This window comes from Cryptomeria japonica, chromosome 3, assembly GCF_030272615.1.
Source record: "Cryptomeria japonica chromosome 3, Sugi_1.0, whole genome shotgun sequence".
NCBI classification, from domain to species: Eukaryota; Viridiplantae; Streptophyta; class Pinopsida; order Cupressales; family Cupressaceae; genus Cryptomeria; species Cryptomeria japonica.
In genome coordinates, this window is record NC_081407.1 from 270401202 (window position 1) to 270425883 (window position 24682).

The following is a 24682-nucleotide window of genomic DNA, read 5'->3' on the forward strand; positions in this document are numbered from 1 at the left end:
AGAAAACGAACACATGATATATCTCATACATAAGGTAAATATGTCAGTCCAAGGTCAGTACACAAGCATATAATCTATCATCTAAACAACCATAAAAATATAAAGCATAACTAACATTTATTAAATTCGAAACATCATATCATAGAATCACGATTAGCAAGTATCATCCAGTCATATGAACAAACAAAATAAACAAAAAAAAAAGTCAACCAGAATTGAACTTCAGTTTTAGGTTAGGAGGCTTATCGGATAGAAACTTGAATAAAAATTACACAAAAGGAACATTTTAAATCACACCATGACCTTTGAAAATATTTAAATAAAAGATTTCAACCTTATCCTTATTTCCTTAGCTTGTGTCATTCAAGCCACTCTTTGACCAAGTCATTTAAAAGTTTGCCACGCCGACTCGGAGGACCCTAATTTCGGCTTTACGCATAACATTATTTTACTAAGACAAACTCGGCCACATTTGATAGAGTGCCTGGAGTCCGAGGGTATTGACATATCGACTCTGCTGAGTGCCGAGGGTTTCATGAAAGAACCAGCGGGTTATAATTTCTAATTTTTTTTTAAAACAGCAGCAAAATCATCTGTAAGTAGAAATTCTTTGGGTTCAATTCGATTGTTTCATTAGCAATTTTCATTAAAGAAAAAAATTAAAAATTAAGGAGCGTTAGGCTGTAGTATCATCCGGTTCAATGGCGTCAGTGAGGGTTCACCATGCTTCCTCTCGGTCCCGATCCGTGTTTAGTTGCGTGGATGGGGATTCGAACCCTGCTAGATCTGAAGCGTATTTTTCGCACCATCGGAACCACCAAACCCTTAGCAGGGTTGAAACCCTAAAAACCCTAGCGAAGGTTCAGGGCAATGAAGTGTCTAGGGTGAAAGGCTGTGAAGATCGGGATAATTACGGAAGCCGTTCATACAGCCGGAGTAATTCGTGGAGTAGCGGTTCAGAGAGAGAGCCCGGGGAGATTTCGAGTGTAGATCGGGGCGAAGAATTGATAGATTTTCACGAGGAGGTGAAAAAGCCGCATGATTTTAATAAAAGGAGAGAATATTCATGGGATGCTGAAATTGAGGTTAGTAAGAGGAAACATTCATGCAATAATGTAAAGGGTGTAGAACAACGGGCTCCGATGTTGATGGATGATGAATGCGAGCCTGGGCAGATCCAGGAGAGCCCAGAAGAAACCAAGTCGCTGCAGAATATTTCGGCATCGCGCTGGGCTGATACCGATGATGATTTTCAGAGTCCAAACCCTAAGAGGAAGAAGCTTTCCTCGAGCCCCGGTAAAAAAGCTTTTTCAAGCCCTAGTCCGAAGCTTATTTCAGATAATAGTGTAAAAATTTCTTCGGATTTTAGCGTAAAAGTGTCTTCAGACAGTAGTTCAAAGATTTCTTCCAATTCTAGTGCAAAGTTTTCTGCTAATAATATTGAAAATTCATTTTCAAGCCCAAGGATAAAGCCTCTTTCCATCCCTAGTGCCAATCTTTCTTATGACACCAGTGTCAGGAATTTTTTTGACGCTGGTGCTAGGATTTTCTCTAGCGTAAACCAATCTTTAAATGCTATGGAAGGAGAGTCATTGGTTGCCAAGAGCCCTGAATTGTATACAGAAGAGATGCCATTGGTAAATATAGCAGCATCTCGCTGGGCTGATGATGGGTATTTTGATAGCCCAGACTTGAAAAGAAGCAGAGTGTCTCCAGACTTTGGTTATTGTGAGAGAGAACAACAAAAAAGTAAGAATTCCGCAAACAATAGTGCAGGGGAAACTTTGTCACCTGAAAATCAAGACTTGGCAAGACAGAAATCGGCTGGTTCAGGGGTGAGTTCTGTATGCTCTGATAGCGATGGCAGTCGCCATAGCTGTGAAACATCGTGGAAGGGTGAACTCGGAGTTTCTGATGACGAGCACGATCTGAAAATTGTGGATACTGATGATAGACATGACCTTAAAGTTGGGGTTTCTGATGAGGAGAAAGATCAAATGGACGTGGATGGAGATGATGATCAAGCTTGTTTAGATCCAAATGAGGTGTTGCCTTCTGATTCTGATTCTCCAGTATTGTCTCCCCTGGCAGTGGCTGTAAGAAGAATTGACATGATGCAAGGTTGCAGAAGTGTTTTTGAGTTTGAAAGATTGAATAAAATCAATGAGGGTACTTATGGTATTGTGTATAGGGCAAGGAACAAGAAGACTGGAGAAATTGTTGCATTGAAGAAGGTCAAAATGGAAAGAGAGAGGGACGGCTTTCCTATGTCTGCATTGAGAGAAATCAATGTGTTATTGTCTTTGCATCATCCTTCTGTTGTTAATGTGAAGGAAGTAGTTGTAGGTGACAATGTAGACGACATCTATATGGTGATGGAGTATATGGAACATGATCTGAAGGATTTTATTGGCATGATGAAACAGCCTTTCAGTACGAGTGAAGTCAAATGCCTTATGCTGCAGCTTCTCCAGGGTGTCAATTATCTCCATGACAATTGGGTTTTGCACAGGTATTTTTTTCTACTCCTATTTAGACTTTTTTTTTCTCATTTATGTTTGACTCATTTTTTATTGCTCTTTAGCAGGGTACATTCTTTTCACTTATTTTTGTTTTTTGTGTTAAATGGCTATTAAGAGAGAGTGTCTAAGGGTGTCTAAGGTGTAACCATAATGTAGGCACTATATTATTATGTTCTTTTGATTCTTAGTTCTTTTCAAGAGTTCATTTTTGCTCTTTGACCAAAAGAAAATTGTTGTTGGAGAACTTTAAAGCATGGCAGATTAGCTGTCGCAAGTTGTTTTAGTTTGGATTCCATTTGGACCTTCTGTTGTGATATATATCAATTAGTACTAATATTTATTTACTATTATTTCTCTATGAAAGTATGTATACATGAAGTTAAAGTTGAAATCTAGCTTTATATTTTCTGTCCACCAGGTAATTATGAGATAGATGTTTTTTTTAATTAATCTTACTTCTCTGTCTTGTACAGGGATCTGAAGACTTCAAATCTATTAATTAATAACAAGGGAGAGTTAAAGGTTTGTGACTTTGGTTTGGCTCGTCAGTATGGCAGTCCTTTGAAAACTTACACTGACTTGGTGGTTACCTTATGGTACAGGTACGATGACTTTGATGTTTTAAATTCTATTATTACCTGCTGATAATGTGTCATGTTATGATTTTGCTACTGGTTCACCGAGATAAACATTTGACTTATTTTTAATGATTTGTTTTAAAATTAATATAGTAAATATGTACATACTATATGCTTCTTATAATATTTTTTTTGACTTTATTATCATATTTTCTTTGTTTATCCAAAGTGTTGACTCTTGATTTGTGACTTCAATTTGTGCAGAGCACCGGAACTTCTTTTGGGAGCTAAGAAGTACTCAACAGATATTGATATGTGGTCTGTGGGCTGTATAATGGCAGAGCTTTTAGCAAAAGAGCCTCTTTTTAGTGGAAAGAGTGAAATAGATCAGTTAGACAAGGTATTTATCCGCAGATCCTTAAATTTCTAAAACAAGAAGATTCATTTCAGTTTAGGATATTTTTGGTATAATGCTAACAATTTTGCACTTTATTGTTATTGCAGATATTTAGGACCTTGGGGACACCAACTCAGAAGATATGGCCTGATTTTGTTAATTTGCCAGGAGCAAAATGCAGATTTGTTAAACAACCGTGAGTATCTTAAATCTTTGTAAAATTTTTGCAAGTATACTATCACGTATAAAGTAATTGTGTTCATGGGCTTGTTGTTAGTGAATATGTAGAAGAATCAATTGTTGTAGTAACTTATTCAAAGTTTGAGTGGCAACTGCAAGAAAAGTTAAAATATACAATTCACTATTTGATTGATTGCCTTATTTTTTTTGTTGTACTAATGACAAATGAAAATTTGATACTGTGATCCAGATATAATAGACTTAGAGAAAAGTTTCCAGCAGCTTCATTTACTGGGAAGACAACTTTATCTGAGAGTGGATTTGATCTTCTTAATCGCCTTCTTACCTATGATCCTAACAAGGTGACAATGGGGCATTTTCGTACTATTTAATCCTTTCAAATCTTGCAATTTTACTTGTCTATGTTCATTACGAGGTTACTTATTGGTTAGGTTTCTCCTCTGATCATTGTGTTCTGGATGTTTCTCCAGCGTATAACAGCCGAGGAAGCTTTAAACCATGACTGGTTTAAAGAGGTGCCCTTAGCAAAGTCAAAAGAGTTCATGCCAACATATCCCACCAGAAGTGATCATGATAGGTTGGTGTCAACTAGTGTGCATGCTATTTTTTTGAATGTGGTGTTTGTGGAAGTTGATTCTTCTAGTTGAATACATAATTATTGTTTATACTTGTTTTACCTAAATGATGTCAACTTTATCATTCACTTCTTATATCATTCTTTTCCCAGACAATCAAGGAGAATGCGGAAGAGCCCCGATCCTCTAGCCCAACTTAAAAAGGAGTCACAACAAGGTGATCTAGCTATTGGTGGCTTGTTTGGCTGATTTTGTTGCCAATGACTGTTTTAGGAGGAACTATTGCATAACAAGGCAGTTTGTTTTTTGATGTATTCATAGAAAGTGTTTCTGATGAATCTTCGAGACTCTGCATTTCAAGACCAGTACTAGCATTGGAAGGACTGTCTTGAAGTGCTCCGATATTTCATGTACTGCACAAGCAGGTCTATCAGATCAAGTCTCCACTGAAGGGTGTTGGCAACCAGGTGAATTATGCACCAGATATGTTTATGGTTAAGATTAGATGGTATCATTAAGTTACTGAAATGTAGCTTAAATGCTTCTGTTTGATACTTACCATACTCAAAGCACTTGTAAGTTGTAAATATCACATTGTATTTGTATGACATTAAGAGATTCATTGGCCTGCAATCATGAATCTGACTTGAAAAGATATGGAAATAATTTTTGGGCATCACGTTTCTTTATATCTTTGATCTTCCATCTCATGCATTTAATCTTAAGAGTTTTTGGTGCAAGAGAACGTCCGGTGAAAGTGGAGATCAAGTTATTTGCTTTTTATATTTACAACAGAAGGTTGGAGGCAAATATCTGCATCAAGGTAATTTCAGTGATTTAATCTTTTCGGTTATCCATAATACTAGTTCTTGATGGGAATCAATGCTGGCATTTTAGCTATTGGTGGCAGCCCTGAAAATTTGGGGAATTTTTGCTATTTGAAGCAGCAGCAAAGGGTGATTTGATGCTGTTTTTGAATTTTCTTTGTTGCTTTGGAAAATAGCCCATGATTCTGATATGGAATAAAATTTTGACATGCTTGAAACTTTTAATAATCATCCCAGTAACTGTGCATGCATTATTTTGAAGTTTGTTATAATCGGTGAGAGAGAGAGTTAGAGCAAGTTTAGCCCTGATACTTTGAGCAATATTTGCCATACGAAGTAGCAGGAAGAGTATTTGATACTGTTTTTGTATCATCCTTTTTGCTTTGAAAATTTGCCACGATTCTGACATGAAATGAAATTATGACATGCTTGAAATGTTTAATAATCATCTCAACAACTTTTAATCATTTTGAGGTTTGTTATTATCATTTCGGATTAATAATTGTTTAAGTGGTAGTTTGATCTACATGTGGGCCTTGCCAATACGGCACAGACAATTAGAGCATATTTACTTTTGGTGTGGGATGTTGGTTACCGTGCAGCTTAATGCATGTCGGTGACAATGATAATAGTCACCCTTACACGAGTCTTGATTTATTTGTCTTTAAAAAGCATGTCAATAATGAGACAGTATATATAAGATACTTGTCATTCATGGAAAATGGCATGTATTAAATGGTCCATAATGCAATTACATCATCATGTCAAATTTTGCCAGATTTGTATGTAATAATTCTATACAGTTTGATTTTTATGGTGTTTAATCTCGTGAGCTCAAGGCATGCTCGTTTCCATGGCTTTATTGTAAGAAATAATTATTATATTGTAGATGGATATGCTTTCTCCTAGGAAGGGAAAAATTTGTGGAAGCTTGTTGCCTAGTTTAATCAGATATTGATGATAGTAAAGTGGTATTTTAATATTGGGAAAGTGTAATTGGTTTTGCAATAGATATAAGAAAATAATATATACTAGTATTTGTGCTAATAAAATAATTTAGCCAGAACAATTTTGATCTTCTATAAATTGTAATATCTGCTTGACTTATATATTTGTTTGCACGTTCGACTGGTTTGTTAAATGAACAGCATGGAGCGGATTATTTATCATGGATTGCAATTTAAAGTCTGGAAGAGTCTTCTATCAAGACTTATGCATTCTTAGATAATGGCCATTTATGTGACATGACTAAATAAACATACCTAAGCTGGGATATGGAGCACATCTGGAATGCATCCAGATTACTTCCAATTTTGAGAAGGCTAAATTGAGCATCGGAAATGGCAATTTACTTTGTGCGTCTCATGCAACTGATTTACTTGAGATTTGTGGCAAGGTCTCTGATTGCTAAATTGCAGTATTGGTTTCTCACCCATTAGTTGCCTGTACGTTGATATCCTAATGATTACAATGTTGTAATATGGTTTTGTCATTGAACAAGTGGATTTGGTAATGTTTGTATTCTTATGCTTGATATGGTTGTTGCTCTCATATAGCTTTCATTTTGAGATAATATTTTATTTACATCTTGCTATATGTCTTTAACATCACATCCTACCATTCTTAGAATTGCAAAGCCGTTATGATATGCCCTCTCATCAAATTGGTTATTGTCAAATCTGGCTTGCCATGATCATGACATTTTTCTCGACATGATAATATGCAGTATTTAGATCCAGCTGGTTTAAGTGGACATGGACTGCGCTTCGCTCTTGTTTCAATTTCTAGCTGTGGAATCACATGTGAGGTAATATCTTCTCATAATTAATCATTTTTGCTCTGTTTGCACATTTTGTGACTGGCTTTCAGATTGGTTATAGTTTAGATACTTCGTTTGATAGATCTTATTATGAAAGTTTACATCCAATGTATTTGGAAAATCTGTTGTTTGTGTAATATATTTTAAGAAGCTGACTTAAATAATCAGAGGGAAACTATGATTGTTAGATGTTTAATCATTTCGTGAACCGAATAATAAGGGCTGTCTCCCTACTTGTTGCTTTCTTGGCCAAGATTCATTGCAACAAATTTTTTATTGAAGGTCATTTTTTGACACACAAGTATCTACATTTGTATATGGCTTAGTATATGACGAAATGCATTTGCATATTCTTTGAAAAGCTTGCAAGGTTGGAAGCAAGTAAGCTGCAATCCAATGTAAAATTTTGGCAAGTTTGTATGCAAGGATATCCTAATTGAACAGGAAAGTTGAATGGATGTGCTGATCTACTTGTGACTTATGTATTTTTTTCTCAACTCCCTGACTAAAATTCTTGTTAATATATATAGAAATATTGCAGTTATAATTTGATTTCGACATTATCTGGCTCCTGAAAAGTTGTCCTTAATATGATGGTTAATAGTGCTAGAGTAAAAATGTAGTAGATGATTTGATGACTTTTTTAAGATGCCTAGATATATTGATAGCTCCTTTGTTATGATGCTTAGGTAACATTTACTTGTTAATCACGGATTAATTTTTAGTATTCTTGATTACAGTTACCATATCTGTCTTTTGAAGATTTTTTTTTGACAGGCTAGATTTGTCTGATTTTGTTAGAACTTTACAATTTCTAAAGAAGTTTGACCCGTTTTTGACTATTTAAATTTTGTTTTTCCTGGATTTCTGATTTTTTTTTCACTCTTGGAAACAATTGAAATTTTCAAACCTGGTAACTTTGTTGTCAACATCAGGCTTCTTTAACTTGAAGCCTTGATGACAGCCTCCCTGCTCCATCCAGTTGTATGTTGGATTTCTAACTAATTAAATGATAAAGCAACGTAAACTTAATAAATGTTATTCCTGAACTGGAATCGTCTATCTAAATTATCTGAATATATAAACTGGAAACCTCCATCTTTCTGGAGATAAATTTTTTTGGACCTGTCAGATTTGTCTAATTTCGTGTGAACTTTACAATTTGTAAAGAAGCTTGACACTTATTTATTTATTTTTTTCTGAATTTCTTTATATCTTTTGACTTTTGTAAAGAATTGGTTTTTTTCGAACCTGGTAACTTTGTTGTCAACATCACGTGCTTCTCCTTGAAGCCCTGATGATGGCCTTCCAGCTCTATCCAGATATGTTTCTCAATGAGTGTGGTAGCACTTCTCTTAAAAAGAGGGACAATGTAAATTTGATGGTATGAATTTTCTGAATAAATAAACAGCAACTGTAGCTGTAAAAGACGATAATAGCGGAAATAGAAGAAATACAGTTTCAGGTGAAGGTATGAATGACAACTTAGGGCAAAAAGTTCCAGAGCATTTTGGTTGCCCGCAACTGGACAAGTTTTTTGACTTTCCAGGCTGTGAAGGAGAATATCCTCCCAAAGGTTTTTTTGCTGGGCTCACTACTGAAATAGGATAAACCTGTTGTGATTAGTTACCATTGCAATTGTTAGTTGGATCTGACATAATGCTGTCCATGAATCCGTTAACTGTTTGTTTCATGGCCGCTATTTAGACATCACAAGTTCTTGTCATATTTACCATTCCAAATTTCTTTGGGAAAATAGAAATTTGCAAATATATTTTGCTTAACCTTGCATTTTAAAACTGTAACTATAGATTTTGGGTTTATTGGACATTTATATCCCTATTAATTGATCCAGATTTGTTTTTTTGTTTTCCTAATTTTTTTTTTTCTGTAAAATCTTGAGAATTTTTTTTGGGAATTCATTTTCTGTTCTCATGTCCCGTCTACTTTTATCTAATATATAACTTGATGGGAAAACTCTACACCTAAAATTCCAATCATCTAAATTGCTGATATTATTAATGAGGTCAACAAATTTGCATGTAGTTGTTAGCAACTACAAAATCTGAGCTGAAACCAGAACAGGAATCTGGGCTGCATGCAAAATGTAATCTTGAAAATTATGAATTCCATTGCTTTAAATTTTATTGGATACGAAACACTAATTATTCTATAAATAACCAGTGTTCCACGGATGTTGGGGACGGGGGGATGCAGGGACGGGCTTCGGGGATGGGGGTACAAAGGGAAAAAGTTTTGGGGACGGGGGGACTTGGGCTTGGGAGGGGGAAACGCGTTTCCGTGGAGGGCACTGTAAATAACTCAAAAATGATACAGCTGGAATCACCTGATTCTTTGGTGAAGCATAAATAAGCTGTTGAATGAAATTTAAATCTGTATTTTTTAAGTTAATTGAAAATAAGAGAGTATGACTTTGTGGAGAGCTGTCAAGCTAATTGTCAGAACCAGCAGCCTTCACTCGGATTAATTAGAAACCTAGATTTTCGATACTCCAAATGTTTGAATTGGAGGCAGTGGCTTGTCTCTGTCCTCCTAAAAGTTGACAAATAATGCCATCCAGAAGTTTAGTTGTTTAAAGCATGCTGATTTCCTATTATACTTCACTAACATGGTTAATTCCAAATAGAAATCAAGCAAATGCTGATGATATTTATATTTGAATTACGTTTCCTAGCACTACTCAATCATCATCAAACAAATCTTCTATTGACGGCGCTGAAGAACTGTGTAGGGTATCAGGGACATCCAAATGTAGGAGCAAAGAGATGTTACAACCAAAACCCATATTTGTTGTCACCAGCGAAGAGATATGTTAAATATTTTTTAGTTAAATCACCATCATTAATTAGATGTAAGAGCTTGAATTTTCATCTCATCAAAACTTAGCATAGGTTTTTTAGTGCTTTAAAATCTAGGTGCTAGAAAATGCCATGAAGGTGCTTATTACACATTTTACTTAATAAAAGGGGTTTCCAAAATGCGCACTCAAACTTTTTGCATCACCATGGGAACAATTGGTAATGTTCAAAAATGAGATTCATATTACCACCAATTGAACTTAACTAGTAGTTTGATAATGATAACAAGGAATTTGCTCTTGTTAAATGATCTTGAGGGTTTTGTAAAATCCATATATTTTTGGACCATGATTGTCTTTGAGGCTTAGTTGAAGTGGAGCAAATAAAGCTCATTGAGATGTTTAACTTAAGATAATTGTTTGCTAAATAAGAGGGTTGGGTTTACTTGATGCACGTGGTTTGTTGGTGATTGCGTGCATACCTAGGGGATTAGTCTTGCTTCAACTCGTCCCTATTGTGAGAAAAATAACAAGTGCAGAAAATTGCAGAGAAGAACAATAGTGCATAACACACATTTACATGGAAAAACTTGGTAAAAATATACTAGTAAAAATCATGGGCAAATTATCTCTTGTATTGATTCTCAAGAATTTCAAAGTTACAACAATCTTCAAAAAATGTACATCAAAACATGACTTAGAGCAGCCTTAAACAATAGAGTTGTCAAGTCCTATTTGAGTACAACTTACTAAATATAGTATGACTTGCACAACTAGTGTAATGTTTCTCAAATATCTAGGAATCCATTTCATAGTTGTCCAATGATTAGTGCCAAGATTCACCATGTACGTATTGCAACTCCCATTGTTTGTGCCAAGATTCACCATGTACCTATTGACATGCCGAACATAATATTTCCTATTGCTAATTATTATGGTACATGAGACATCTATGCCTTGTTTGCTTTTGTGCTAGGGCATTATTTCGAAGACAATTTAATATGAACATGAAATGGACTACTAATTGGTTGTCTATTTTGCATATTGAAGTGCAACAAAACCTTCCATAAGTGTTTTGTGATAACCATAATTTCTTGTTATTTTTGTGTCTATGTATCCTAAGTCTTTCATTTCAAACTCCCTAGCATGTTTAGTATTCAAATGGATGACTTTATACATGTTGGGACTTGCTACCAACACATCATCAAGATTTAGTATTAGAATAATAAAATTGACATCATCATATCTTTGAACATAGGCACAATGATTAGCCTCACATTTGTTAAAACCCAAATTCATCATGAAGGAATCAAAGTTTGTACGATCACCTAGGTGCCTGTTTTAAACCATACAATGATTTTCTCAACGTACAAGCAAGATTCTTTTTGCCTCTTTTCTCAAAACCTTTTGGTTGTTTCAAATAAATCTCCTTAGAGATATCACTATGCAAGAAGGTTGTTTTAGCATCAAATTGTTCTAACTCCAAATCAATACTAGCAACGAGTTAAAACAAGTACTCAATCATACGATAGGCTAAAAATCTCATCAAAATCAATACCAGATTTTTGTATATACCCCTTGGCCACCATTCAAACTTTATATCTCTCCAAATTATCATTTATATCCCTCTTCAACTTGAAGACCAGTCGAGCTTTCTCCCCTTAGGCAATGGGACTAGCTCCCTGTCTTGTTCTTATGCATAGCTTCCATCTCTTCTTCCATGGCAACTCTCCATCTGCTTGAACATTTAGCTTCACAAGCCTCTTGATTTGAACTAGCGTCACCAACGTTGGTTAGTAATGCATAAGCAAAATTACAAGAAAGAGAGTTCCTTACAGGTGGTTTGATTACTCTTATGAGATCTCCTTAAAACAGGTGATGATTCACATTGTGGCTCAATCGTTTGTTGTTCTTCTCGTTGATTTTCATTTAGTTGCTCTTCATCAAAGACATCTAGATGATCATCACGTTTTTCTACCTCTATTGGAATAACTTCCATACCTTGTTCTTCTTCTAGTTGATTTTCATTTAGTTGCTCTTTGTTTGGTTGCTCTTCATCAAACACATCGAGATGATCATCACGTTTTTCCACCTCTATTGGAATAACTTCCATACCTTGTTGTTCTTCACCTTTTTGCATTGCTTTTTCATTAAATCAATGTAAGAATAATCATTTATAAATGAAACAAAATACGATGAACCTCTAATAGATGTTACAGGGGCTTCACAAGTATATGAATGAGTTAAACCTAAGACATATCTTTGCTTCTCGTAATATTTCTAGAAAAAACAGTCTATTATTTTTTTTCCAGTGGTGTTTGAACTACTGTAGTGTTAGCCTCAAATGTAGGTGCACTAGGATTCCCCTTGTTTGCTTTTGGCAGTCTACAACGTTAGCCTCAAATACAGGTGCACTAGGATTCTCCTTGGCTACTTTTGGGAGTTTGCAATCCTTTTTGACATGTCCATTCTTGCCACAGTTCCAACATTTCACCCTTTTATGTCCTTTGGATTTGGGCTTGGTTTGTCAACGCTCAATATTTGCTCTTTTTTGAGTTTTGCCTCTTGCAACAAGAGTTTCATTAGAAGAAGATCCTTGAGTTGTTTCTTGCCTTGAATCTTCAGAGATTAAAGCAACCACCACATCTTCAAAGATGAACTTCCCACTCGATGCAAAATTATTGAGAGCCATAACCAACTAATCCCAACTATCTGGCAATGAGCATAGTAATATTGCTTGTCAATGTGTTGAAATTGTTGAGATGATTTGTGATAAATGAAATGTCATGCATCCTCAAATTATACAATTACCTTTATAACATAATTTTGTTTGCCAATGACTTCATCTCATACAACTTTGCAAGCTTATTGCATCCTTAAATTGATTCTGCTTGAGATAATTGGATTATTGCTTGTACCATGCTATCCATGGTATTCCAATTTGACGTGCTCATATTTGTAGGATTTGACGCTCTGTTCCATTCATCCTTCACCAGTAAATCTTGAATCTTAAGCTTCAATAGAGCAATATTCAAACCATCAAACTTATGAACCTCAAATCTGGTAACACTATTTCCAGCCATTGCTCACTTTTTCGAAACAAACAACTTCTACACAAATAACCTATGCTTTGATTCCAATTGTGAGAAAAATAATGAGTACAAACAATTGTAGAGAAGAACGATAACACCACACATGATTTACGTGGAAAACACTGGTAAAAATTACTATTTATAGTATGTTTCCTAACAAAAGTAGCTAAGAAGGCCATAATGACTCAACAGTTGCTAAATGAGAATCCATGATGACTCAACCATGGCTAGATGAGAGTCCAATTTGGACTTCACAATCTCTTGGCCCCAACTTTGTAGTAAGACTGCGAAAGCAAGGTAGGTGGGGCAATTGGGTTGGGTTGCAAGGATGCCCCACTAAATTGTGTTATATTTTATCTCACTTTAATGAAATCTTTAAAAAATGTGTCAATGATGTACATGTATAGTACAAAATGAGATGCAACCATATCAAATATATCATTCAAAAGGAGTTAGATGTTCACAATAGTATCTTCAAGATCATAAAGATTGGAGTTTGCAAATCTGCAATGAATGTTATGAAAACATTATAGTGAGGTAGATCCAGAAGATATATATAACCTTTTTATAATAAATCATTAACAATTCTTAGTGAAGCAACATTGAACTTGATTAAAGCAAGGAGGCTAAAAAATAAAGTAAAAACAAATGGTGATGTGAAAATATTGGAGTAAAAGTTTAAATAGAATCAAATTATTCAATCATGAAGTTGACAACAAAATAAGCTTTAAAAAATTCAAAATTGGGATATTAGAGAGTTGGAGATATGAGACCTTGAATGTCAATTACAATAAGCAAAAACTTAGTTGAGAGGGAGGGAATTAGTATAAGCAAAAAACAAAGATATTATTATAGAAGGTACGATTCTAGTAATGAGGGTGAGATGTGAGCTCATGGAGTGTAGTTGTGAAAAGTAAAGGTTTAATATAGAGGGTAATATCAGTATTATTTGTGTTGTTAATATTGTGTAAGGTATGTATGTGTCATTAAGGATTACATGTTAAACATTGTGTAGTTAGCATAGTCTATGTATATGCATTAAGTTTGAGGGAGAGGGTTATCCCATCATTTCTGCCAAATCCTTCTTGATGGTGACGTGGCAAAGGATTTGGGAAATGAGGACATCTATTACTATAGTGGTCTAGTTTGAAAATTTTGTGACGCGTGGTCTTCTTTGCTTGACCTTCACATATGGGTCATAGATTCCTTGAAGGCCTTTCATCATAGGTAAATTTGAGCTCTTCACTTGTGCAAAGGGTCTCATGATTGCTTTTTTTTGCATCTCCAAATGATAAAGATTCGGTGCTTGATAGTAATAGTGAATTTTTTGAAAAATGAATAGCTACAAAGGGTAATCAAACCTCTCGAGGAGAAATATATGACCTCTTGTGCATGTCTAAGACAAATGCACAAACCCTTTGGTATGTATGACTTCTTGTTCATTGTCGAAGAGAAATGAGCGTTTAATTAACTATATAAATTGATGAAACTATTAGATCTTAGAAGATGAAAGTCAGTGTCATAGAAACCTTTTAGACAACGTTGTGAGTTCTTTGTTTAGGATGCACATGTTGGTCTAGGATGGTAGTGCATGCAAGTGCTAGTGTCCTGTATAGATAGAACATGAAGATTATCATTGGAAAGTATTCAACAAGTTGAATGTTGTGTTGAGAACTAAATACTACGGAAATACAAAATGCATGAAATACTAAACATAATTAATGCAATATAATAACGAGCAAGCAAAGGAGTATCATTGAGATACCATCAATGAAGCTCCAACAAAGGTGACAATCATCTCCAATTGAAACATGCACACAAAAGATTGAGATGAAATGTTGGGGCTATTGTGTTTTAGAGGTTTGCTTTGGTAAAACCTATGTTTGTGTTTCCACCTCATAAACAACATTTATATGAGATTTTAGACATAAAAGTGAAATATGTGCAATTTGCTAATAGACAAAATAGTAGACTAAAAGCAAGAAGCCCAAAGATGAAGTGGAGAAAAATGTTAGGTGGTGAAGTTGTCGTGAATAGAAAAATGCAAAGAAAAAGCCCAAGAAGTTCAAAGATTGTGCAAGAGATTCAAGAATAGCCAAGAGTTCAAAACAAGGAAAGAATGAATAAAAATGACGACTTTTAGGAATAAGAATTGTTCAGAAGGATTGATCGAATCTCTAAAAGGGTGACTAGGTTATCCTTGAGTAGTTTTTGTAAAATATTGAATGAAGAATTGAAAAGTTTTGTGAAAATTGGATTTGCATTTAGTTCCAAGTGTATTCTTCTTGATTGCTTGAGGATAAGTGATCATATTAGCTAGTGTTTCATTCTTATTGGATTGTGCAAAAGAAGATGAGACCCCCAAGTTAAATCTAGGAGAGCTTGATACCAAAGCTTTAAACTAAGTTGGTGTATGTTGATTATTCAGAAGTGCAATCCATAGATTAGAGAAGGTAGAAAATTTCATCCAAAAATTCTCTCCCTCGATGTTGGGTATAATTTGTTAACGAACATCCTTTAAATATTGTTGTCAAGGAGGCATAAGTGATTTGAGAAGAAATGGATTGATATAAAGAAGATGGGCACGCATAGGTGGGTGACATTATGGGTGACATTTTTTCCAATAGGATTTCTCCCACTATCACCTTTCGTAAACCGGGAGGCAAGCGCTCTATATCAATCTAAACACCAGGCACTCTCGCCTATTCTTTGTAATCATGCCAATAGTTCACCATGGCTACTCTGGTTTTCTTGCATTATATTAGCAATCCATGGGAACAATGACTTGGCCCTTAGAGACATGGGACTAATTATGCATTGCTTAGTTTTGTCGTCCCTCATTTTCTAGTATAAACATTGTTCTATCACAATTGCTACTTGACCATTTTGCGACACTAATGACTTGACTCCTTTGATTCGCTCTCGAGCATTCTATACCAATAGCACTATAATGCACTTTATATGATGCCAGCTGCAACACCTATAAGCTTTGTAAATATGACCAAACATATGCACTCACCTTTGCTGCAATACCTCTTCTCCGTATCGTGACAAACCAACAAACCAACTTGTTAGTTTCTATTTCGGTTTGCTTGGAACCTTTTAAGAAACTTATTCATGAGTTGATCAAAAGAAAAGATAGAGCTGTCGACCAAAGAGCAATACCACTCTAATGAAGTTGCTTTAAGAGATTGGGGAGAATTTCTTTGCCAAAAAATGGTCCTAATAATGGAAGTTACTACATAGCATATCGAAAGAACTAAGATGTAATTGTGGATCATTATTGTCATTGAACTTGTCTAAATTTGAATTCTCAACCATTTGGGTAGGGGAGTATTTAGGATATGCATGACAAGTAGATTGTCATGGTTATTTGGAGCAAGTGGTGGCATAGGCTAAGTTTGTGAGTTGTGATTGCATTTGACACATTGTGATAGGTTAAAATTAGGACAAGATTAACTAGTGGAGGAGGTGGAGGCATATTTACCATGCATTATAGAAATATTCCCCATAGTTGTAAAATCATGAACTATGGAGGAATGTTGTACCTTGAGGGAGTTTGGGAGACATCGACATTAGTAGTGATGGAAGGTTAGCAATAGTTTATGACCATAGGTACAAACACCTTGGGCATCTAGATATTGAGCATGGTCAATGATGTTTGAATGTGTACATTGAGGCAATACAATTGCATTAAATGACACATGTGATTCTAATATATACATCAAGGCTTGCATTATGAATGATTTTCTCTCAATAAATGAAACATTTGAAATCCCCTGAGTTCTCTAGGGATTGAACTTTATCGAAGTTGACCCCATCAATAGATTCATGGTCTACAGTGGGAGGAGATCCAAGAGGTGTATTGTTTTGAGAATTAGATCAAGTGTTTGATGTAAAGGAAGTCCCAAAGCTTGAAACAAAATTTTGTGGAGCAAGGGGATTAGAGTTAGGTTTGGGTCGAGGCGAAGTATAATGGTTTTAAGTAATATGCAATTTTGAATTTATAACCACGTATCTAAAAGTAGTTTGGGTTAGAAAGCTCATAAAATAGTGTCATGACAGTTAGCCAACTTTAGAAAACAAGAGAAGCAGGTAAGACAACAAAAATTTGAAGATTTAAAAATTAAATGTAGAGTGCAAAAAAATTCAATTACTACAAAGGGTAATCAAACCTCTGAACAATCCAAGGCCCAACGCTTTACTTAGAAAAAATCATGGGTAATTCTTTACTTTGAATAGTAAGGTGGTGAATTTGTCATGAATAAAAAAATGGAAGGATGAAATGTTGGAATGCAAAGAAAATGCTCAAGAAGCTCAAAGATTCCATGAGGGTTTCAAGAATAGACAAGACTTCAAAAAAAGGAAAAACGAAACAAAAAGGTGGTTGTAAGGAATGGAGGTGAGTGAACTCACAATACTGGTTCCCACTTTTTGACCAACTTTTAAACCATTAAGAATTTGAAGATTATGTAAACTAGTGATTTGCAACATCTTATTTGTATATTCTAAATATTTTTTTCAAATTTTTATTGATTTTCCCATCTCCTCCGAAAAGAAGTTTTTTATAAGAAATAACATGTTTAAAGAGTGACGTGCATCTTGTTGGTTGTAATTAGGGCCAGCGGATTCCTATTGCCTTAGGCAACATTGGAAACCACCCCCCTTTATATAGGGCTAGGCCCTTCACCCTCGGCACTTAAGGTTGCTCGCCACAAACCAATATAAAACGCCTCCTTGATAGGGCCGACCCCATTAAGGCAAATTAATGGAAAGCAATAAATAGTTTAAAGGTTAAAGAAGGCCGACATGTTTAGGGATCTAATTGTCACCTATAAAAGCATCACCTTCCTTTCACTTATATCAATCAAGTTTATGCAAGTAAAACATCCTTGGTGAACAACGAACTTTATCAAAGTCTTACATAGAGGCAGCGAACTTCATAAAGAGAGGTAGCGAACTTCCATAAAGCCAGCAAACTTCTATATAGAGGCAACGAACTTCATAAAGACTGCAACCAGCCAATAGCGAACCTCACATGTTGTAGCATATCCAAATTGGAGGGTGCAAACTTGATCTAATAGCAACAGATCTTACCTTGAAGTCAGCAAACTCTCTTAGAGACAACAGATCATCATACAAAATTGAAGACTCCAATAAAAGGGTTGGAATCATATAAGGAGGACTATAACCTAATCATTCCTCCCTCATGGTGTCTGTAAAAGCAGATAAGTGTATAACTTCCTATTGAATTCTAATCATAAATCAAATCTGAGGATCCTTTGGCTGGGTTTTTCCTCCTAGGAGGTTTTCCCAGGGTAACTGTGCATTGTCCTTAGTTTTCATTTCCTTTATTATGCCTAAAGTCTGAAAACTAATTAGTTAATTAATCTAAATCTAATTTTCTGAATTTTATGCAATCTGAAAGTACTAAAATTAACATGGTATCAGAGCTAATTGGTTAGATTAATCTTCAGATTTAAAATTAAGTTCACCTTTATTTCAGTTTGCTGTAGTTTTTGCAAATCAGGTCAATGGGGCTGAAAGTTGAAGATAGGCTTGATGGGAATCTAAATTTTACCGCATGGAAGGTTCGAATCAAGTTGGCTCTCGAGGAAGAAGACCTCCTCCAATTCATAGAAGAAAAAGAGCTAATTGTGCCATCGGATGCTGCTGAGTTAAAACAATTCAAAAAGGATGCTATCAAGGCCAGGAAGATCCTCATTGATTCAGTCAAAGATCACCTCGTCACCTCTATTGCCTCATTCACCTCTGCAAGGGAAATGTTCAGCCATCTTCAAGGTACATATGAAGTTAACAATCTTAGTAGGGCAATTACGTTAAGACAACAACTACTTAATATCAAAATGGCTAAAGAAGATTCTATTATTTCCTACTTCATGAGAATTTCTGAACTTAAGAATCAGCTAGGATTAATTGGGCATATTATGGAAGACAAAGACCTTGTCATGATTGCTCTTAATGGCCTACCCTTCTCTTGGGAATCATTTATCCAAACCATAAGTGGTCGGTTTGAGCTACCTTCCCTTGATCATCTTAAGAATGATTGCATCCAAGAAGAGTCTCGCCTCTTCACTAGAGGTCAATCCAAGAGCCCTCATGTAGATGAACATCACATGCTCGCTGCCCAATGCAAGAAAAAGGGTAATTGGAAGCAACCTTATCCTAAAAGAAATAGGGAATCAAGACCTTTTAGTTCCCAACACCCTTGGAAGAAACCAAGAGATACTTCGCGTGTGCGATGTTTTAGATGTGACAAATTCGGTCACTATGCTAAGGAATGCCAGTTTAACCTTAACCAAAGTGAAGCTAATCTAAATGAAGTTTCTGAACACAATGATGACTTCCTATTCATTTCTGCCCTATCTAGCAGTATTCTCTCAGATAACAATACATGGTTGATTGATAGTGGTGCCTCTAGACACATCACAGGTTACTGTGACCACCTTTCAGGTCTTGTAGAAAAGGATACTAGCCTTCACGTGGTAATTGGTGATGACGCTCGTTATTCGGTAAGAGGTTCTGGTTCTACTTCTCTAAATTTAGATTTTGGTATTTCATTACATCTAAGTGATATACTGTTTGTTCCTGGAATTAAAAGAAATCTAATTTCCATTTCTGCCTTAGAAGATAAGGGTTATCAAATTGCATTTTCTGAAGGAAAAGTCCTTGCTTGGTCTAAGAAAGCTAGTTTCAAATCTGCTCGTATAATTGGTCATAGATATGATAGTTTTTATAAGCTCTCTACTAACCCTATTCAAGCCCTCATTAATGAGGTCCCAGAATCCTGTGAGTTATGGCATAGAAGACTTGGACATCTACATTATCAAGCTCTTCCATCTTTTGAAAGGATAGTTAAAGGTATGCCTAAACTCAGTCAAATTCATGATAACACTTGTAAAGGTTGTGCTACTGGTAAGAATATTAAAAGTCCATTTCATAAAAGTGAAAATAGAGCTAAAGATAAACTAGCTTGTTCACTTTGATTTATGTGGTCCTATGTCTGTAGCATCTCCTAGTGGATTCCTTTATTATGTTATCTTCATAGATGATTTTTCTAGGAAAACTTGGATCTACTTCTTGAAATCTAAAGAATCTGATGAAGTCTTAAGTAAATTTAAGGAGTTTAAAGCATTAACTGAAAACTTCTCTGGTAAAAGAATCAAATGTTTAAGATCTGACAATGGAGGTGAGTACACCTCCGGTAGCTTTCATGATTTTTGTGTTGAGTCAAGAATTAAGAGAGAGTTTTGTGTTCCATACAATCCTCAACAAAATGGTGTTGCTGAAAGAAAGAATAGGACCATTGTGGAGGCTGCAAGGGCTATGATCCACGATCAAGACTTGCAGACCTTCCTATGGGCTGAGGCTTCTAGAACAATAGTATACATCCAGAACAGATGTCCTCATCGTGCTCTAAAGAACATGACCCTAGAAGAAGCCTTCACAGGATCCAAACCAGACATTAGTCACCTCAGAATCTTTGGAAGTCCTGTCTATGTTCATGTGCCCAAGGAAAAATGATCAAAGTTGGAACCCTCCGGAAAGAAAGGCATGCTAGTCGGATACAGTAAATCCTCCAAGGCATTCAGGATTTACATCCTAGGTCAAAGGTACGTTGAGGTAAGTAGGGATGTTAAATTTGAAGAATACATTGCTTTTAAGAAATCGAAAGGTTCTTGTGTTATTGATGAATCTAATGATAATCAAAATATAGACGTTGATTCTAACCCTGAGATTCAGAGGGAGCAAGTTGAACCTCCACCTCAAGACAATCATGATGATCCTCCAGAACCCATGAATCCCACTGATATTCCTAGTGACATTGTTGTTACCAAAAAGAGGCCTCTTTGGGTAAGAAACACCATTCAAGAAGCTGAGAGATTTGCTGCTCCAAGTGGCACCTTCCGTGAAACTACGAGACCTCAGGTATTTTCCAACTACGTTTCTTTAATGTGTAATCTCATTGAAACTGAACCTTGCAATGTTGAAGAAGCCTCAAGTCATCATGCCTGGAAGCTTGCTATGGATGAAGAATATCAGTCAATCAGCAAGAATGATGTGTGGGACCTTGTGCCCAGACCCAAAGGTAAATCTGTTGTTTCATCTAAATGGTTATTTAAAATTAAACATAATGCTGATGGTAGTATTGAAAAATATAAGGCTAGATTTGTAGCGTGTGGCTTTTCCCAAAAGGAAGGCATAGACTATGGAGAAACATTTTCTCTTGTTGCTAGATATACTTCCATTAGAACAATAATTGCTATTGCTGCCTCTAAGGGTTGGAAACTACATCAGATGGATGTTAAGACTGCCTTTCTCAATGGTGTCATTGAGGAAGAAGTCTATATTGAGCAACTTGAGAGATATGAGATTCAGGATAAATTAACCCACGTGTGCAGGTTAAAGAAAGCTCTTTATGGTCTTAAACAAGCCCCTCGTGCTTGGTATGAAAGAATTGATAAATATCTGTTAAGTCTAGGTTTTCGTAAAAATGATGCTGACCCTAACATTTATCTTAAAATTGCAAATGATGAAAAGTTGATTTTAGTTTTTTATGTGGATGACTTATTTCTTACTAGTAAAAATGAACTTATTATTGGATGCAAGAAAGATCTAGCCTCTGAATTTGAAATGGAAGATTTAGGTCTAATGCACTACTTCCTAGGTTTAGAAGTATGACAAAGATCTAACGAAATCTTCTTTCTAAGTCAAGGAAAGTATACTATTGACATTCTGAAAAGATTTCGGATGATGTATTGTAAGCCAATGTCTACTCCTATGGAATCTAACTTAAAGAAGTTGAGTATTTCTGCAACTAACTTTGACTTTGCAGATCCATCCGAGTATCGACAGTTGATTGGATCTCTGATGTACCTAGTCAATACTAGACCAGACATATGTTTTGCTGTGAATGCTCTCAGTCAGTTCATGAGCCTACCCAAGCATGTTCACCTGGTTGCTGCCAAGCATATCCTAAGATATTTGCAAGGCACTATTGGTTTTGGGTTGAAGTATCCACTTAACACTCCAATAACCTTGGAAGGTTATTCTGATGCAGACTGGGCTGGAAGCGTCAAAGACAGGAAAAGTACCTCTGGTATTTGCTTTAGCTTGGGTTTTGCAGTGATCTCTTGGGCTTGCAGAAAACAATTCTCAGTGGCTTTGAGTACTGCTGAAGCTGAGTATATTGCTGCAAGTGTAGCTTCCAGAGAAGCAATATGGCTTCGTAAGCTTCTTGCTGGACTGTTTGGTCAACCATGGGATCCCACAGCCATTCACTGTGATAACCAGAGTTGTATTAAAATGTCTAACAATCCAGTGTTTCATGACAGGTCAAAACATGTGGAAACTCATTTTTATTATATTCGGGACATGGTACAAAGAGGTGCCATTCAGCTGAAGTATGTCAGCACTGATGAGCAGGTTGCGGATATTCTTACCAAGCCTCTAGCAAAAGTGAAGTTCGTGTACTTCAGGGATAGACTTTGTATTGTGGAAAATGAATCTCCAATTGAGAGGGAGTCTCTAGTGCAGTGATACCTTGTATTGTATAAATCCACCCTTTGCGGGAAATGTAAGGTGGTAATGTAAACTTTTCAAGGAGAAGCATAAACCATCCTCTGCGGGCAATGTAAGATGGTGTTGTAAATGTTAACCACCCTCTGCGAGCAATGTAAGGTGGTATTGTAAACTTCTCAAGGAGAAGTGTGATTATTAACCATCCGCTGCGGGCAATGTAAGATGGTATTGTAAATGTTAACCACCCTCTGCGGGCAATGTAAGGTGGTATTGTAAACTTCTCAGGGAAAAGTATAAACTTAAAACCATCCTCTGCGGGCAATGTAAGATGGTATTGTAATCTATGACCATCCTCTGCGGGCAATGTAAGATGGTAAGCAAAGGATCCTCTCCACCCTCTGTGAGCAATGCAAGGTGGATCCAGTCTATGCTTGTGTGCAAGCTGGAAGATTATGATTATGATTCTATTCCCTAATTAAGAGGGAGTTTTGGTTGTAATTAGGGCCAGCGGATTCCTATTGCTTTAGGCAACATTGGAATCCGCCCCCCTTTATATAGGGCTAGGCCCTTCACCCTCGGCACTTAAGGTTGCTCGCCACAAACCAATATAAAACGCCTCCTTGATAGGGCCGACCCCATTAAGGCAAATTAATGGAAAGCGATAAATAGTTTAAAGGTTAAAGAAGGCCGACATGTTTAGGGATCTAATTGTCACCTATAAAAGCATCACCTTCCTTTCACTTATATCAATCAAGTTTATGCAAGTAAAACATCCTTGGTGAATAGCAAACTTTATCAAAGTCTTACATAGAGGCAGCGAACTTCATAAAGAGAGGCAGCGAACTTACATAGAGGCAGCAAACTTCCATAAAGCCAGCGAACTTCTATATAGAGGCAGCGAACTTCATAAAGACTGCAACCAGCCAATAGCAAACCTCACATGTTGTAGCAGATCCAAATTGGAGGGTGCAAACTTGATCTAATAGCAACATATCTTACCTTGAAGTCAGCAAACTCTCTTAGAGACAACAGATCATCATACAAAATTGAAGACTCCAATAAAAGGGCTGGAATCATATAAGGAGGACTATAACCTAATCATTCCTCCCTCATGGTGACTGTAAAAGTAGATAAGTGTATAACTTCCTATTGAATTCTAATCATAAATCAAATCTGAGGATCCTTTGGTTGGGTTTTTCCTCCTAGGAGGTTTTCCCAGGGTAACTGTGCATTGTCCTTAGTTTTCATTTCCTTTATTATGCCTAAAGTCTGAAAACTAATTAGTTAATTAATCTAAATCTAATTTTCTGAATTTTATGCAATCTGAAAGTACTAAAATTAACACATCTTGAAACGCATAACTTTTTTTATATAAATGATAAAAACTTGTTTTTTTTGAATTTTGGTTTGTAACATCAATACTTAGGTCATTTAACTGGTTTGATAGTGATATGTTGAATGTTTTTCATTTTATTTAGTTTTGAAGTGCGACTAATTATAATTTAGATATAGGTATATGTTTGAACACATAACTTGTTCTATATATATCAAAATTCAATTTTATTTTTTTGGTAGAAAGAAGACATCAAAACCTAGGGTATATATTTTTTTCAGATTTTTTAAAATTAGTTTACTATTTTTCCCAATGCATTGAACAAAGAAGTTCATGTTCGTTGAAAAACCTACATTCATAAGAAATAAAATAAAAATATATTGATAAAATTAAATATATTAAAAATTATACTATTTGGAAAGTTTATAATAAGGACTAAATACTTTTAAAAAAACTCGTAAATGAATTCATTTGACCCCCCAAAAGCTAATGTAAATTTGGTTTTTTATCAGCATTTGATAGAAGCGTTTGATAGATGCAAAGGAGAGTCCATTGCGAGTATGATTTAGAAGCAGAGAGGATCTATCCAAAAATTTTTGATCTAAGAGCCTTTGATCCAACTCTCTCCAATTAATTACTTCAAATGGGACCTATTAAAACTTAAATCATTATATTTTTATAAAAAATGTATGATTTCAGCAAAAAACAAGATGTACAAAAAGTGGGAACTAGTATTATGAGTTCACCCATGGGCAATCATTCCTAGTGTTGGTGCATGCGTAGAGGGGTGTTACACTGCCAAAATCAGAGTGTGTAATACTTCAATGGACAACATAGTTGTGCGTGTTTGCGGGGTGTTAGCACTATATACGAATGTCTTGGCAATATGCAAACATCTAAGTTGAATCTTGACAATATGGTTAGGATGTGAAGCATGATAGGTGGTAAGGATGGTTTGAGGATCAAGATCTAGGTCT

General features: G+C 35.7%; 2 protein-coding genes across 4 annotated transcripts; both read left to right on the forward strand.

Annotated features, from left to right (window-relative positions):
* Positions 1-409: 409 nt before the first annotated feature.
* On the forward strand, positions 410-4962 carry LOC131053325 (cyclin-dependent kinase G-2). Its single transcript, XM_057987903.2, has 8 exons — positions 410-2512; positions 2996-3124; positions 3365-3500; positions 3605-3693; positions 3928-4039; positions 4169-4275; positions 4426-4490; positions 4595-4962. The coding sequence occupies exons 1-8, from the start codon at positions 702-704 to the stop codon at positions 4663-4665; spliced, it is 2520 nt and encodes an 839-aa protein (XP_057843886.2). The 5' UTR covers positions 410-701; the 3' UTR covers positions 4666-4962.
* LOC131053326 (secreted RxLR effector protein 161) lies at positions 4878-23596 on the forward strand. 3 transcript variants are annotated; one of them, XM_057987905.2, is made up of 3 exons: positions 4878-5096; positions 6827-6907; positions 21687-23558. In XM_057987905.2, the coding sequence occupies exons 1-3, from the start codon at positions 4878-4880 to the stop codon at positions 21708-21710; spliced, it is 324 nt and encodes a 107-aa protein (XP_057843888.2). In that variant the 3' UTR covers positions 21711-23558. The 3 variants fall into 3 exon arrangements, with proteins under 3 accessions (XP_057843888.2, XP_057843887.1, XP_059074206.1); XM_057987904.2 differs by lacking the exon at positions 21687-23558 and adding an exon at positions 7282-7377; XM_059218223.1 differs by lacking the exon at positions 4878-5096 and having other exon boundaries at positions 5101-6907; positions 21687-23596.
* Positions 23597-24682: the final 1086 nt, after the last annotated feature.